At 26.9% G+C, this 16,224-nt stretch overlaps 1 protein-coding gene and 3 long non-coding RNA genes across 6 annotated transcripts; 2 read left to right on the top strand and 2 right to left on the bottom strand.

Moving 5' to 3' along the window:
• The first annotated feature begins 3,536 nt into the window (after positions 1-3,536).
• LOC114394837 lies at positions 3,537-4,049 on the top strand. The gene is made up of 2 exons (XR_003662856.1): positions 3,537-3,645; positions 3,783-4,049. It is a non-coding gene; the product is annotated as an uncharacterized LOC114394837 (long non-coding RNA).
• Positions 4,050-8,504: 4,455 nt separating this feature from the next.
• Positions 8,505-9,046, bottom strand: LOC114394707. Its single transcript, XR_003662822.1, has 2 exons — positions 8,915-9,046; positions 8,505-8,773 (listed from the first exon to the last, which is right to left on the bottom strand). It is a non-coding gene; the product is annotated as an uncharacterized LOC114394707 (long non-coding RNA).
• A 1,108-nt stretch (positions 9,047-10,154) lies between these two features.
• On the top strand, positions 10,155-10,654 carry LOC114395519. Its single transcript, XR_003663056.1, has 2 exons — positions 10,155-10,260; positions 10,429-10,654. It is a non-coding gene; the product is annotated as an uncharacterized LOC114395519 (long non-coding RNA).
• Positions 10,655-13,305: 2,651 nt separating this feature from the next.
• On the bottom strand, positions 13,306-16,224 carry LOC114397613 (E3 ubiquitin-protein ligase AIRP2-like). Of its 3 annotated transcripts, none has more exons than XM_028359732.1 (5): positions 16,039-16,224; positions 15,314-15,464; positions 14,796-14,862; positions 14,406-14,640; positions 13,306-13,669 (listed from the first exon to the last, which is right to left on the bottom strand). In XM_028359732.1, the coding sequence occupies exons 1-5, from the start codon at positions 16,104-16,106 to the stop codon at positions 13,459-13,461; spliced, it is 732 nt and encodes a 243-aa protein (XP_028215533.1). In that variant the 5' UTR covers positions 16,107-16,224; the 3' UTR covers positions 13,306-13,458. The 3 variants fall into 3 exon arrangements, with proteins under 3 accessions (XP_028215533.1, XP_028215534.1, XP_028215535.1); XM_028359733.1 differs by having other exon boundaries at positions 15,314-15,696; positions 16,039-16,219; XM_028359734.1 differs by lacking the exon at positions 16,039-16,224 and adding an exon at positions 15,917-15,934.

Below are 16,224 nucleotides of genomic sequence, written 5' to 3'. Positions count from 1 at the left end.
GACAAGAATGTAAAACTGAATTAACCGGAGATTTGGAGGGGGTGTTTGACTGGAAGAAATTTTTTCATTCCCACGATCGACTGACTATTCAGAATATTTAAATAAATTTTTATTTTTACTGATTATTTTAATAATTTATCAGATTATATAATTAATGAAGAATAATATAATATTTTTATTATAGTAAAAAGAAAAATTTAATTTGAAAAAGTTTATTTTGGAAAATTAATTAAAAAATTATTATTTTTTGGAAATGTTATTTTTTTAAAATGCATTCCAACGTGAGAAATCAAGTATTTCAATTTATGATTTTTAGGAAATTAGAAACTTCTTTCCTATCAATTTTTTTCTATGATTTTTTTAAATGATATATGTTTTTTATATAAAAAATAAACCTTGGTAAATAAGTCACTTTTTTCAATTTATGAGAGAAATATTATTTTTTTAAAATTATTTATCAAAATTTTTGCTGAACATAAATGTCTTAGTATAATTTGGACATATATAATAGTCTTAGTATGTCTTTCATGTCTTGGGTAATGTAAGTTTCTATTTGTTTTGCTTTTCAAGAAAATTTTATATAATGAGTTTTTTTTTTTAAAATAAATTATTCCTTTTCACGTGTAAATATAATGAAATCTTATGTTATTATGTTAATCTTATGAGTTTTATTGTAGAAATTAAGATGCAAAACTTCCATGTTTATATGTTGAAACTTACTTGTAATAATAAAAGTTGAAATTGAAATAATACCTTCTTAACTTTCATATTGTTTTGAAATTTTAATTTGAGATCTTTTTGCTTTTGCATATTTTTATATTGTTTCGAAATTTTAATTTGTACTAATATCCTTTGCTATTCCAAGTTATTGTTAATTATGATCAGGAATGAGATCGATCCAAATAATATGTTGTGCAATGTTTTGTCCGTATAGAATGTTGCATGTAATACTATAATTAAAAGGGAATTGTCTAAGTGCTTTTATTATGGATAAAAGTGTGTCAAGATTTCTTTACTCTATATAATAAAAAATAAGTAAAGGTGATAAAATGAGTATCCAATCTAATGCGGATTAGTCTGATGAGAATTGCGCCAGCTATAAAGTGTTGGACTAAAAAAGTTTAAATTTAATTTAGACATCTAAAATAAGCTCTCAAGTCTTAAAATTCAGTTGTCTAGAATTTTTAGCCAATTTTTTCATGACTACTAAGTTCATATCGAACTATGATCATATCCGATTAAAAACACTTGTATTTAATTCGAGCTTAAAATTTAAAATTCAAATCCTATATTATTTTTGGTTAGAGGGACATTTTGTTTTACCTCCATGCATAAGTTTCCTAAATGAATTAATAAATTTTAGGCTCTTATATTGCGGATATTTAACATGAAACCTAAATGATTGTTGAAGTGATAAGACTAAATACATGTCACACCATTATTAAAGAGTTATAATTATTATTTTAAATAACTTAAAAATTTTCAATTAATTACAGGGTTAATATTATTTAAAATCTTATTTAAGAGACAAAAAAAATATTTAAGTTAAATTTCAAAGTCAATACTATAATTAATTTAAAATTAAATGCAAATAACAATGGAATGTATTAAAATTAAAGTGTAACTTATGTCAATCCTTTAAGAAAGCATGTAAAACGGAGAGAAATAAAATAAAAGTTATCCAATTTTTTTAAAAAAGTGACACATGACTTTTTCAAGTCAGGTGTGATTTTAAATGTTTGTTATTCATATTTGGTTGTATGATTGAGCTCTCTTACTCATGTAAAAAGAATTTTCTCACGAGATATGTTAAGTTCCTTAGTGACAATTATATCTAAAATTTAATAATTATATAATAAATTAAGATTAATTTTAAAATTAATTTTCTTCTTTCAATTCATCATTCATTGTTATTTTGAGAAGAAAAACAAAAACATTCATCCTTCATTTTAATTAGGTACTTACATGTTATCGTCGTTAAAATACAATTTAGTCTCACATGTAAGGACTAAATTTCATTTTAATGATAACATACAAATTCTAGCATTTTGTTGATAATATTCATGGACATACATGAAATGAAGGATGGATGTGAAAAACATTTATAAGGATTTTTTTTTTAAATTTATTAACATTTAGGAATAAATTTGAAACCGTTATACACTTTGAATGACCAAATTAACTATTGTTCAAAACAAAAAAAAAATCAAACAATCCGCCCCAAATATTTATCAATTAATCCTTAGTTTTGAATAATATTTTGTCACATTATGAAAATTAACGCACTTAATTATCCTTATATATGAATAATATTCATAAAGAGAACTTTAACGTATTTCCACATTATGAAAATTAATACATTTACACTACCAATGTCAATTAAACTAAATTTAATATTTAATTTAAAACCTTTTTATAATTAGCATATTGGAATATTTGATTTTGAAATGATTCTTTTTTCTTAACAGAAGTGCTCAACATGGAAATTTTAGGAAGACTGAAAAAAGACCTTTCAAAAACTTTACCATATTACATATACTTTAGTTAATTGATTTTATTTTTCTTAAAAATATCTCACACCTAAAAAAAGAAAAGTCAAAAGTCAAACAATTGACCCAAAATATTTAATTTTTTCTTTTAGGAGACCAACTATTTTACCAAGATTTTGTTATTATAAAAATTAATGCACTTAGCATTATAAATAGCCATAAAAAACATAGTTTTTTGATATCATAGAACAAAATTTGATTTTGAAATTCACTTTCAACACACATAATGACAAAAGCTTCACTATTCTTTCCTTGCTTGATCATTTTATTTATCGTAGCATCTGGAACGACAGGTATTTTTCTCTCTATTTTTCTTCATTGTGTGTCTCTCATATACAATTATGCACACTTAACATTAATATACATTAGATTGTCTGTAATCCAAAATTTTATCATGAAAATCGTTTTAAGTTAAGCATTTAGGTTTTGATAAGAGTGAATTTTAATTTGCCGTAACTTTCTTCTTGCAATTCATCCTTATATTGTTATTTGAGAAGAAAAAAAAACATTCATCCTTCATTTTAAATAGGTACATGCATGTTATGGTTAAAATACAATTTAGTTTCCCATATAAGGACTAAATTCCATTTTAATGATAACATGCAAATACTAAATTGCATTTTATTGATAATATTCATGGACATACCTGAAATGAAGGATGAATGTGAAAGACATTTTTAAGGATTTTTTTTTAAAAATTTAACATTTAGGAATTAATTTGAAACCCTTTTACACTTTCAAGGTTTAAATTAATTATTGTGCAAAAACAAATCAAACAATCCGCCCCAAATATTTATCAATTAATCCTTAGTTTTGAATAATATTTTCTCACATTATGAAAATTAACGCACTTAATTATCCTTATAAATAATATTTATAAAGAGAACTTTAACGTATTGACATTAATACATTTAATATTATTATTATTATTATTATTATTATTATTATTATTATTATAAATAATGTCAGAACACACAACTTTGTAAGAGAAAAAAATTGATTCTAAAAATCAGTCTCAACAGAGATAAACAAATGGCAAAAGCTTCATTGTTGTTTCCTTGCTTGATAGTTATAATTCTCATAGCATTTGGAACAGGTATTCTTGTTTTTCTTAATTTGTTCTGTGTCTCTTATATACAATTATCTACATTTGAAATTAACATGTTGTCTACATTAGGTTGCATGCAATGCAAATTGTGAAATGAATTTGATAAGAGTGAATGAATTTGGCAGGTTTTGCGAATGCATGTAACTTCCCGTGTCATTCTCCGAATGGTTGTGGTAATCTACACTGTCCTGGTTGCGTAAAGCAATGCGTCAACTTTTGTTGCCTTTGTGATTGTAGTCCACCACCCAATGGAAATGTTTCATAAACAAAGAATCATAATAATTAAATAAACTTGAGATTTCATTGCTCAAATTATGATGTATGAATTCCCTGCCTTTGCATTTGTAATGAGAGAAGATGAAATAATAACATCGTCGGTTCTTCATGATCAACAACATTGACATTCATTTGAGATTTTATTTTTGCTTTTTGTGTGTTTTCTATATTTCCGAAATTCCACTATGTCCCAATATCCCTTGGCATTGTAAATTGTTGTATAATTCTGCTCATGAACTTGTTTAATTCATTGAACATCCTATGCAATGTTTTTAATGGTACAAAAAAAATACATTATAACTGTAATTGCATAATTTTTCGTCGAAAACAATTCAACACACATGGCTATCTTGAATCATGCATGAGCAATATGCATTCCGTTAATTCTGAAATGTAGTGAAAAAAATAAAAATGAAAGACTTGGTGCAACAGACGAAGAAAATGAATTTATGTGAAATATATAATTTATAAGATTTAATTTAAATTTATTTGAATACAATATAATATGCAATAACCCAGATTTATCTTTCTGTCAAAAAAGATCGAGAGTCAAAGTTAACCTACAACAATATATAAGAAATCATTAAATTTGGTCAATCATACATATTAAATTAAAGGTGCTATTATTTAATGATATAATAACATATGTTTTAAACGAAGTAACTATAATTTAATTTATTTGAAAATAATAATATAATATGTGAATAAGTCAAAAATAACGTACAACAATGAGTATTATTTAAAGGTATTTATTATTTTTTGTATAAAAACTCATTTAATAAAACATCAATTTATTTTATTCTATTTTATTTTATATAATAACATAATATGTGAATTAGTCTCTAATAACGAAAAACATTGAATTTGGTGCTAGAGAGATGAACTTTTTTCTTAAAACAAAATAAAATATAAGAGTGATAGTATATGAACAAATTCTTGCATTTCGCATATTTTAATTTAATTTATTTGAAAATAATAATATGATATGTGAATAAGTAAAAAATAACGTGCAACAATGTGTATTATTTAAAGGTATTTACTATTTTTTTGTATAAAAACTCATTTAATAAAACATCAATTTATTTTAATCTAGTTTATTTTAAATAATAACATAATATGTGAATAAGTCTCAAATAACGAAAAACATTGAATTTGGTGCTAGAGAGATGAACTTTTTTTAAAAAAACAAAATAAAATATAAGAACAAATTCTTGCATTTCACATATAAGAGTAATAATACATGAAATTTAACAGACACAAAATTTCATGGTCTGTCTTCGGCCAATCATCAAACTCTTCAATGTTTTCACCTGACCCATCATAAATTGTCCATGAAAACCAGCCCTAGAGAAAATCCCCTTCTTGATACTCCTCAAGCCATTTCCTATCTTAATCTTCAGCTTCACCATTCTAATCCTCACGCATGATGGCTTTCTACGAGAATCTGCTTTCTCTAATACTTTGTAGATAAAAAATTGTGCTCTTCTATGTACCCTCTCTTCATGGTCTTCCTTATCCATCTTTGAGTAACCATGTAGCCTTCTTGGTAGAGCCATTTTCATCATAATGAAATTGCCACAAGATGGATGATGATTGGGAAGCTATATAAACAAGCTACTAACCCTGTAGGAATTGTGCTAATCAATGTTGGTATTTATACTATAGTTGTGAATTGGAAAATTGGTGTACATGGTTTGAGTGTGGACTCACTAGTAGGCCATAGAGTAATGAAACATCCAATGTGCTTCAGCATTTGGTATCAAATGGGGGCCACATTTATTAGTGATTTCTTGACTCTTACATCCCATTTACATAGAAAAGACAACGTTTAATTATAATTTGGGTCTCTCCTAATTTTTTATTTACGATTTTGATTATCTTATTTTTTTTTCCTTATTTTAATTTATATTTTAGAAAATTTATAATTTTAATTTAATTTTCAATTTTGCATATATACTTTAATTTAACAATTGATAATGATGTGTCAATACTGTAATGAAGTGAAAATTAATATTATTTTAAAAGAAAAATTAAATATTATTGAATAAATTAAATCATAATTGCTGCACAAGGAGTGCAAGTAATACCAATACTTGAATAAGGCGTAAAAGCCATATGAGCCCCTCGTTACATCACAAAAAACACCTAGCTTCATATTCAATCACCATCTAGATTATTGTGATTTTGAAATCTTCATCTGCAATGCATATATGAATATTGACATTTAATAATTAAACAATTATTTGATTTATTAAAATGTAAAAATAAATAAATAAGGTATAAAAATTGAGGATTTTATCAAAATTGTATATTTTTTAAAATATGAAAACTAAGATCGAAAAAAAATAATGAGACTAAATTCGTAAATTAAGAATTGAAAGAAATGAAAATTATAATTGTAATTTAGCCAAAAGAAAACGATTTTTAGGTTCCAATGGAATTGAATAAAGCACTAGTGAATGTCATCTAGGCTTGTTCTTTTGTTCCCTATGACATAAAGTTGGTCAAATTTTACACGCAGTCAAACCCAAGTTGAATTTGAAGTTGACCATAAAGGACATGGTTTGATACAAATATCTGCTAAATTAATTAAAGAGAAAATTAATTTGTGAATCACGTGAAGTCATATGATTTTGATATAAAAGCTTTTGTGTATGTGCGTGTTTGTAAAAGTGTAAACATGGGCGAAATTTAATTAATGATGGATGATATTAGTACAAGTGAAATATATTAATCTAAAATTTTAATTTTAAGATTTTGATTTATGAAATCTATCTTTATTTAGATTGTTTTTAATTTTTTTATTCTTATTTGATGTAAAATTTTATTTCACATTTTTATTTTAATAATTTTTTTTAAGTATGATTGTTTTTTATAGTAATTTTTTTTAAAGTCATTTTCATCCACTAATATTTAAATGATGATCTTTTTCAAAAAGTCCTCATGTTCTTCAAATGGATCTCTTAATTGTTGTAATATGCTCTAGTATCTTATATTGCTACAATGTCGACATGATTCACCATTTGACCTCCATTTGTAGACTTACTTGTTAGAAAGATTTTTGATATAAGAAATTCATTTTACTTGTTTGAATGGTCACATAATTGAATCATATGAATCTTAATACTAATTGTTAATTATTGTGAAATCAAAGGAAGTGAACACCAGAAAATTTAAACCCATGACATTTGAAAAAAAAAAACTAATCACCTCCACTGCTTTAATAAATTTAGTGTAACGTAATTTAACGCACCAATTCTGTGTTTTCTCTTTCATCTCCCAACGTATTAACTTGCACGTCCCGCTGACTGAATCGCAGCCACGGCTAGGCCATCGATCACGCTGTGCTTAGTTTTTAATAATTTATCTGTTTGATCACAAGTGAATGTCAAGTCGAAAGAAAAAAAAAACAGAATTTTGTAATGAGTATTCCACCCAGAAAGGGTTAAAAAAATATGAAGTTCCTTGAATTCTTTGAAACAAAATGCATGGGGAAATCAGTACCAATTCTGCAAAGAAAATAAGTCTGCAAATTGAGTGCGGGTGGATGACGAGAGAGAAAAAAGAAACCGGTGGGAGAGGGGAGAGAAAAGAGTTTTTTTTTCTTTTTCTTTCTATTGCAATTGCTCTAATCACCCTAAATTATATTTATTAAAACAAAAGAAACATTGGGTTTTACATCCTAAAATTTTGGTGGTATAAGATACTAACGTACTCCAATTAAAATAAGTATATTAGCAAATATATAGAAAGAAAACAAATAAAAATATAAGTGTAATACATAATATAACATGATAAGAAGAAAGATAATAAAGACCGAAAAATATTAATAAAATATGTGAAATGCAAGAATTTGTTCATATATTATTACACTTATATTTTATTTTGTTTTTTTTTAAGTTCATCTCTCTAGCACGAAGCTCGATGTTTTTTTTTTTTGTTATTCGAGACTTATTCACATATTATGTTATTATTTAAAATAAACTAGATTAAAATAAATTGATGTTTTATTAAATGAGTTTTTATACAAAAAATAACAAATACCTTTAAATAATACTCATTGTTGTACGTTATTTTTGACTTATTCACATATTATATTATTATTTTCAAAAGAATTAAATTATAGTTACTTCGTTTAAAACATATGTTATTATATCATTAAATAATAGTACTTTTAATTTAATATGTATGATCGACCAAATTTAATAATTTCTTATTGTTATAGGTTAACTTTGACTCAAATTCATTTTCTTCGTCTGTTGCACCAAGTCTTTCATTTTTAGTTTTTTTTTTTTACTACATTACAGAATTAACGGAATGCATATTGCTCACGATTCAAGATAGTCATGTGTGTTGAATTCTTTTCGACGAAAACATATGCAATTACAGTTATAGTATAATGCATTTTTTTTGTACCATTAAAAACATTGCATAGGATGTTCAATGAATTAACCAAGTTCATGAGCAGAATTATACAACAATTTACAATGCCCAGGGATATTGGCACATAGTGGAATTTCAGAAATATATAATTAAAACACACAAAAAGAAAAAAGAAAAAAAAGAAAATCTCAAATGAAGAGATGCCAATGTTGTTGATTATTTCATCTTCTCTTATTACAAATGCAAAGGCAGGGAATTCATACATCATAATTTGAGCAATGAAATCTCAAGTTTATTTAATTATTATGATTCTTTGTTTATGAAACATTTCCATTGGGTGGTGGACTACAATCACAAAGGCAACAAAAGTTGACGCATTGCTTTAAGCAACCAGGGCAGTGTAGATTACCACAACCGTTCCGAGAATGACACGGGAAGTTACATGCATTTGCAAAACCTGCCAAATTCATTCACTCTTATCAAATTCATTTCACAATTTGCATTGCATGCAACCTAATGTAGACAACATGTTAATTTCAAATGTAGATAATTGTATACAAGAGACACTGAACAAATTAAGAAAAACAAGTATGAATACCTGTTCCAAATGCTATGAGAATTATAACTATCAAGTAAGGAAACAACAATGAAGCTTTTGCCATTTGTTTATCTCTGTTGAGACTGATTTTTAGAATCAATTTTTTTCTTCTACAAACTTGTGTGTTCTGACATTATTTATAATAATAATAATAATATTAAATGCATTAATTTTCATGTGTCAATACGTTAAAGTTCTCTTCATAATTAAATATTATTTATAAGGATAATTAAGTGCATTAATTTTTCACATCACATTTATGTTAATAAGCGTTAGAATAATTTTTATAATTATGAGTATTAAAAGTTATTTAATGTCAAACCATGACGTTACTAAAAACAAAAACCATGACGTATGAGGAAGCCAAAATATCAACATAACGCATTTCACGAAAAATAATGTGAAGTGTTTATGCTCAATGACATGGACATAGATAGCATAATTTGTGAGATGTCACGGGCAATTTACTGTTGAATCAGATTGCAGAACTGCTGTCACTTTGTATTTTAATTTCAATGTGAAGATTAAACATTCTCTATTCGTTAAATGTAATATTAATTTTCAGAAAAACTTGATTCTATTTTTGTTTCTTTAATTCGATAAATGTGTCATTTTTCTCATTCAATATTTTTAATTATATTATTTATATATCGTGGTTTTATAACATTTTAATATTATTTTTATTTCTTTTTTCTCTATTATGTTAAATTTTCTGTGGTTCAAGTTTTTTCTTTTTTTATTTAATATATAAAAGTTCAAGCAAAGACAATGTATAAATAAAATTTCTCAATGAATGATTTTTGATTTGTTGAAATATAAAAACTGTTACACTACCAATGCCAATTAAACTATATTTAATATTTAACTTAAAAACCTTTTTATAATTAGCATATTGGAATATTTGATTTTGAAATGATTATTTTTTCTTAACATGGAAATTTTAGGAAGACTGAAAAAAGACCTTTCAAAACTTTACCATATTACATATAGTTTAATTAGTTGCTTTTATTTTTCTTAAAAATATCTCATACCCAAAAAATATTTGATTTTGAAATGATTATTTTTTCTTAACATGGAAATTTTAGGAAGACTGGAAAAAGACCTTTCAAAACTTTACCATATTACATATAGTTTAATTAGTTTAGGAAACCGACTATTTTACCAAGATTTTGTTATTATAAAAATTAATGCACTTAGCATTATAAATAGTCATCAAAAACATAGTTTTTTGATATCGTAGAACAAAATTTGATTTTGAAATTCACTTTCAACACACATAATGACGAAAGTTTCACCATTCTTTCCTTGCTTGATCATTTTATTTCTCGTAGCATCTGGAACGAAAGGTATTTCTCTCTCTGGATTTTTCTTCATTGTGTGTGTCTCTCATATACAATTATGCACACTTAACATTAATATACATTAGATTTGTCTATAATGCAAAATTTTATCATGAAAATCATTTTAAGTTAAGCATTTAGGTTTTGATAAGAGTGAACAAATTAATTTGGCAGGTTTCGAGGCAGGATGTAAGCACGGCACGTGCCGTGACGTTGAGGAGTGTTCTCCGCCACCGCCTGAATTTTGTGGAGGAAGAGTAAATCCCAAAGTAAAATGCATTTTACATTGTTGTAAGTGGGATTGCTACGATTAAAAAAAATTCCACGTCTTTGTTGTGTAATAATAACATCTTCCATCTCCTTAGTTGAGATTTCATGCATATTCTATGTTGTTTCGAAATTATTCTTCCCCAATATCTTGTGCAATATTGCGTAAGTTTCCTTCTAAAACAATATTGAACATGCATGTCCATTTACTTGAAGCAATTGCATGCTCAAGTCTTGCATCGCGGATATATAACAAGTTCAATTGTATTAATTCAATGGGGGAAAAAGAAAGGTAGAGAAAGTAACATAAATTATACTATTTTCATTGAATTTGTTAAGCTATACTTCTATTGTCTATTTTTTACTTAAAAAAAATAAACACGAAGCAATCATGTGGCAAATACCAAAATCTTCTTTTTTTGGGTAATATGTATAATAATTGATGTGGTTAAAGATAACGCATAAAAAAGAATCATTAAATTTGGTGACAATGTAGTCAAATTAAAAGTATCATTTAATTCTTTTATAACAAAAAAGTTTTATTTTTAACAAAATATCTATCTGATTTAATTTTGCAAAAAAAAATCTATATGATTTAAATTAATTTAATTTCCTTGAAATAATAATATATTTAAACATAAATAAGTAAAAAAATATACAACGAAAAATTATTGAATTTGGTGATAACATGCATATGAAATTAAAATTAATATTTAATAATATAGATTGTATATATAAGATTTGATTTATTTGAAATAATGACATAGTATGTTTTTGGTTACCTGTTATTCTTATGAAATATCTATTAGTTTTTATTGATGATTAATTTTCATTAAATAAATCATATTTAAGATATTAAAAAAATTTAAAGTTAAATTTCAATGTCAATTATAGGCTTAATATAAAATTAAATGTCAATGGCTGAAATATATTAAAATCAAATAGTAAATTATGTTAGTATTGTTACAAGAAAAAAATAATTTTTCAATGCACTTCACTATAATTAAAAACTATATATATATATATATATATATATATATATATATATATATATATATAATTACATGTAATTTAATTAAATGTCACACCATCAATAATTTTATAAATATATGTGGATTTTATTGATCCAATTGTTGAATGATATTTTGAGTTAAATTTTATCAACAATAATAAGAAGGTAGTTACTACCAAGCATGTGGGTGAACTAACATGAAATGGTTTTAGTTGCTTGAAATTTGAGTCTTGGTTAAGCAACTACATCAAAATACAATATTTCATTGTGATTTTCAATTAAATATTTAACGAAATTGTGATTTTATTGTGTTATTTTGATATTATAAACTCCAAAAAAATATACCAAAATTATTATTTCGTTGTGTCAATACACAACAAAATCAAGATTCTGTTACATTTTTTATTTTTAGAAAAAATTATGATTCTATTATAAATATACCTTTAACAAAATTATAATTTAATTGAACAAGAAATAGTAAAAGAAAACCACCACCTAAGACACAGTTAGGAAGGAGAGGGAGAAGAGTGCCAAAAAAGGGAGGACACGAGTACAGGAAGGGTAGAAGAGGGATGGGTGAAGAATTTGAACCAGAGGACAAAAAGACATTTCATCGGGTGGTAGTGGCTAATAGCAAAAGCTAATGGAGCAAATAGTAACTCCCCAAAATTCAACTATGATGATCCATTAGAAGTAGCCCCATTACATGTTGGGGTAGGGGTAGGAAGAAAAAGAGAAAAAGAAAAAAAAAAATCTTTAATTGCATATTATTAATGGAGTGTTTGGTTTGGTTATTTTCTATTTTCATTTTCACAGAAAATAAAAAATGGTGATGGAAATGTGTTTGGTTGAATTTCTATTTTCATTTTCAGTGAAAATATTTTTCCTAACGAATAAAAAACTGGAAACAATAAAATATCTTGTTTTCAGTTAAACCAGAAATAAAAACACGGTAACAAGAAATGAAATTTTAAACAAATCTAAATATATATTTTCTTTTGAAAATGTATATTTTCAATGTTTTTATTTCTTGAAAGCAGAAAATAAGAAGTTAAATCAAACATTTTTTCAGAATTTTAATATTTTAAAAATGAAAACAATTTTTAAAAAATAAAAATGCAAAACCAAATACACTCTAATATTCTTATTTTTTCTATAATTGAAAAATAATTAGTGGCACCACATTTATTTGGTTCACTCGTTTTGGATGAGACTTTTCATAAGGAGACACAAGAAAACAAAATGGGCATTGAAATCAAAGTAGGATTCAGAGAGGGACAGGTTCATTCGAGGTAGGGTTATACTTTAATAAGCATTAAAATATCATGAAAAAAGGAATCTTGTGAAGTGGGTGGAGCCTTCACATTGGAATTGGATTGGCATGATTATGTCACTTTCACATCCTTATCAATCAATAGCCATTTTGTACACTGAATGGATAATGGATATCATTGATTAATTGGGGCATAACCGCGTTAAGCACAATTTACGATTAAATCAAAATTTGGCATACTTTAAAGGATAAAACTAAACATGATTAGCGTTTTATTAACCAATGTCTATAGAAAATGTAAGAATTAAAATATAAAATATTTCTTATATAAATCATAAAAGAATATAGAATAAGTCATAAATAACATAATTTTGTGCATCGTAATAATTTTTTTTAGTTTTTAATCAATTCCTTGAGAACGTGGTTAGTTTGCCTTATTATTATTATTATAAGTGAATAAGCAAATCACTGTATGGTAGATAGATAGGGGACAGCAGAATATTGGAACTTTGGGTTAGAAATAAATCACCAACTTGAAGCCGATTGGAAAAAAGCCAGTTAAATATATACACAATTAAATTATGGTCTAAAATGCATGTACAAGTAAAGTGAAACATACACACTATTTTCCAAAAATCTGTAGGCAATTCCTTCATCTCAGAAGTGGATCATAGAACACATATCTGGGATCTGGAACAATTAGAGGCAGCTTCTCTATGTACAGAAACAGCATCTTACAATTCTCTTTGAAAATTGTCCCAACATCAACAATGTCACTGGTGTCAGTGTAAATCCAAAGGTCCCCAGAGTTGGTTCTCTTCAGGCTATCCCGGCAAAAGGGGCAAGACTGAGACCTCTGACACCTGAATCAACAAGCACCATTGTCACATCTAGAGAACAACAAACTAGTGATCACTTTCTGATTTTCTAATGTCATGGTCAAATATAACAATCAACTAGTACAAGGAGTAAAGGAATGTTGGGTGTTGAGGTGGATGCACCTTCAACTTCAGAAAGTTAGGTGCAAAAAGAGGATGACCATTGATGAAATCAAGGGTTTAGATTTTGATAAAGTAAAAGCAATCTGATAACAATCTATGAATTTATGAGAACCATTCTCAACTTTTTTGTCAACAATTATTTTATCTTCAAAAAAGTTGGATCAGGAATTCAGGATCCTCACTTAAAAAGGGACTAATCCTACCATATTTTGACAAATACAAAATTTTCTCACTGATATAAAAGATTCTATATGTGGCATAAGCTTAGTCATTGATATCATCTAATTTAAGTGATTACAAAACTAGCCCTGCAAAGGAGAGGACCTGATTTAAAAAAAGGTTGATCATAAATTTAGATCATAGAAATATCTGCATCCCATGATTCACATCACAGGGGAGACAGACATCCTCTCTTTTTAATGTGACATTGACATGTTTCATTCATATGTTGAATGACAGACTACTAAAAACATGTGAGATAAATACTTGGTTTTATGTCAAAAATATGATCAGCATAATATAAAAATATAACTGGAAAGAATCTAAAGAGTTTTTGATGATGAAATGAAGTAATAGAATCACAATCAAGGAAGTTTACCAATCTCTGTAGCACTTCAAACACATGTAGTGGCAGCAATTAGGAAGCACAACTTTTGCTTTCACCTCCAAGCACACTCCACATTCCTCTTCTCTTTCAATGTCAATTTCAGATTGTCTTCTCTCATTGAACTCACTTTTCCTTTGGTATCTAAGAGCATATACTTCTTTCTGTTTCCTTTCCTCCAAATCTGTGATGCCTTTCTCAAGTTGCAACAGAGCAGGAAATATAATCGCTGTTTATCAGCATAAGAGAAAAACAGAAAAATATGTTACTGTTATGTTAATCATCAAGAACATAAACATGGAGCCAGTTGCTCCCTAAGAGAGGAAATAGCATAAAGCTATATAAGTAATTAGCTATACATTCATCTTACAGCATATAACTTACAGTAAAATTGTCTAATGCTTGCTTTCCTTTCATATATTGACATAGTATTCTTCCCATTTCCATAAGTCTGCATAAATGTTGAAGGAAATGTTATGAAATTAAATCTACAAACAGATTATGACAATTTTAAGAAAAGGGAAATTAGGAAGGAAACAAAAGAAGAAAATAAAATTTTGACACAAAAATGTATTATGCTCTACTAAAGCTTTGAATATACATGGCATGTTTAGTGTTAGAACTTAGAACATCAGGAAAATATCTTTAATTTATTGTAGAATCTTAAATTACTTCTCTAAGGATTAGAGTATCGTGGATGATCCTTTAGGATTAGTTTCTTATCCTAGAATATCCCCTAGGATTAGTTTTACATATTTCTTACTAATCACCATGATTTGTTTCCTTATTTAAGTAATCAGGAATCTATTAATTTATATAAATAAGGGTTAGTGCCTTGGTCTTTTTCTCTTCTCTCTTTTCTCTCTAAAACCCTGTAACTTCAAAATTTAGGACATACATACCACATAAATTAGAATTCTCAGCAAACCCAGAGCACCGGCGAGGCGGTAATCGGTCCATTGAACAAGAAACAGAAAAAGAGGGGCTGCTGGACTGTATGATATCCTCATCTGAAAGCATCCTCCATCTTTGTCCCTTGGATAGCCTAATGCCCTAACAAAGAGGGGAAAAGAAAGCATACAATCTCATTCACATGAGAAAAGTGCTAAACTCTGCTTAAAGAATTAGTATGAAAGACTCCATCATAAACATATCAATGACGTTTTTGGATATTGAAAAGTGTTATCTAATTCAATTTTCCAACTGAGTGTCATGCAAATTCACAGGTGCAGTTCATCAACATCTTCTTTAAACAAATTCTCAGCTTCAAAGTCCAACTCTACCACTTCAAGAAAAACACAGTAGCATTCAGCTCCAAATAACAAAAGTTGACCACACAACATGAAAACAACATTGACATAGATTACACAAATTGATGCATAAGAGGAAGAAAAAAGACTCAATTCTAGAAAAAAAATAAAAATTCCAGTGATGCATCATGTTTGAAACTTCAACAACATAGAAAAAATATTCAATTTTTAATCTGGAAATAGGAAGGAATTTACATTACAAGCTTTTGAAACTGAATTTCTCATTCAAAGAAGTGAAACAACTAGCCAAAAACAGAATTTCTCATTCAAAGAAGTGAAACAACTGGCCAAAAACAGAGACAGAAAGAGAGACATACAGGGTATTAGCATACTGAATGTCAGCTTCCAGAGCTTTAACAGAGTCCTGAAAAGATCCCTTTCCCATACCAAGATATTTTCCCAGAAAATTTTTCTGCGTGCAACTAAGAATAATCCCACAAAGCCTATGGTGTTGATATTATACCAATATATATCATATGATATGATTTGTATATGACACTCAC

The sequence above is a fragment of the Glycine soja genome, chromosome 18 (assembly GCF_004193775.1).
Source record: "Glycine soja cultivar W05 chromosome 18, ASM419377v2, whole genome shotgun sequence".
Lineage (NCBI taxonomy): Eukaryota > Viridiplantae > Streptophyta > Magnoliopsida > Fabales > Fabaceae > Glycine > Glycine soja.
This window is presented reverse-complemented; position numbering and strand designations above follow the sequence as displayed.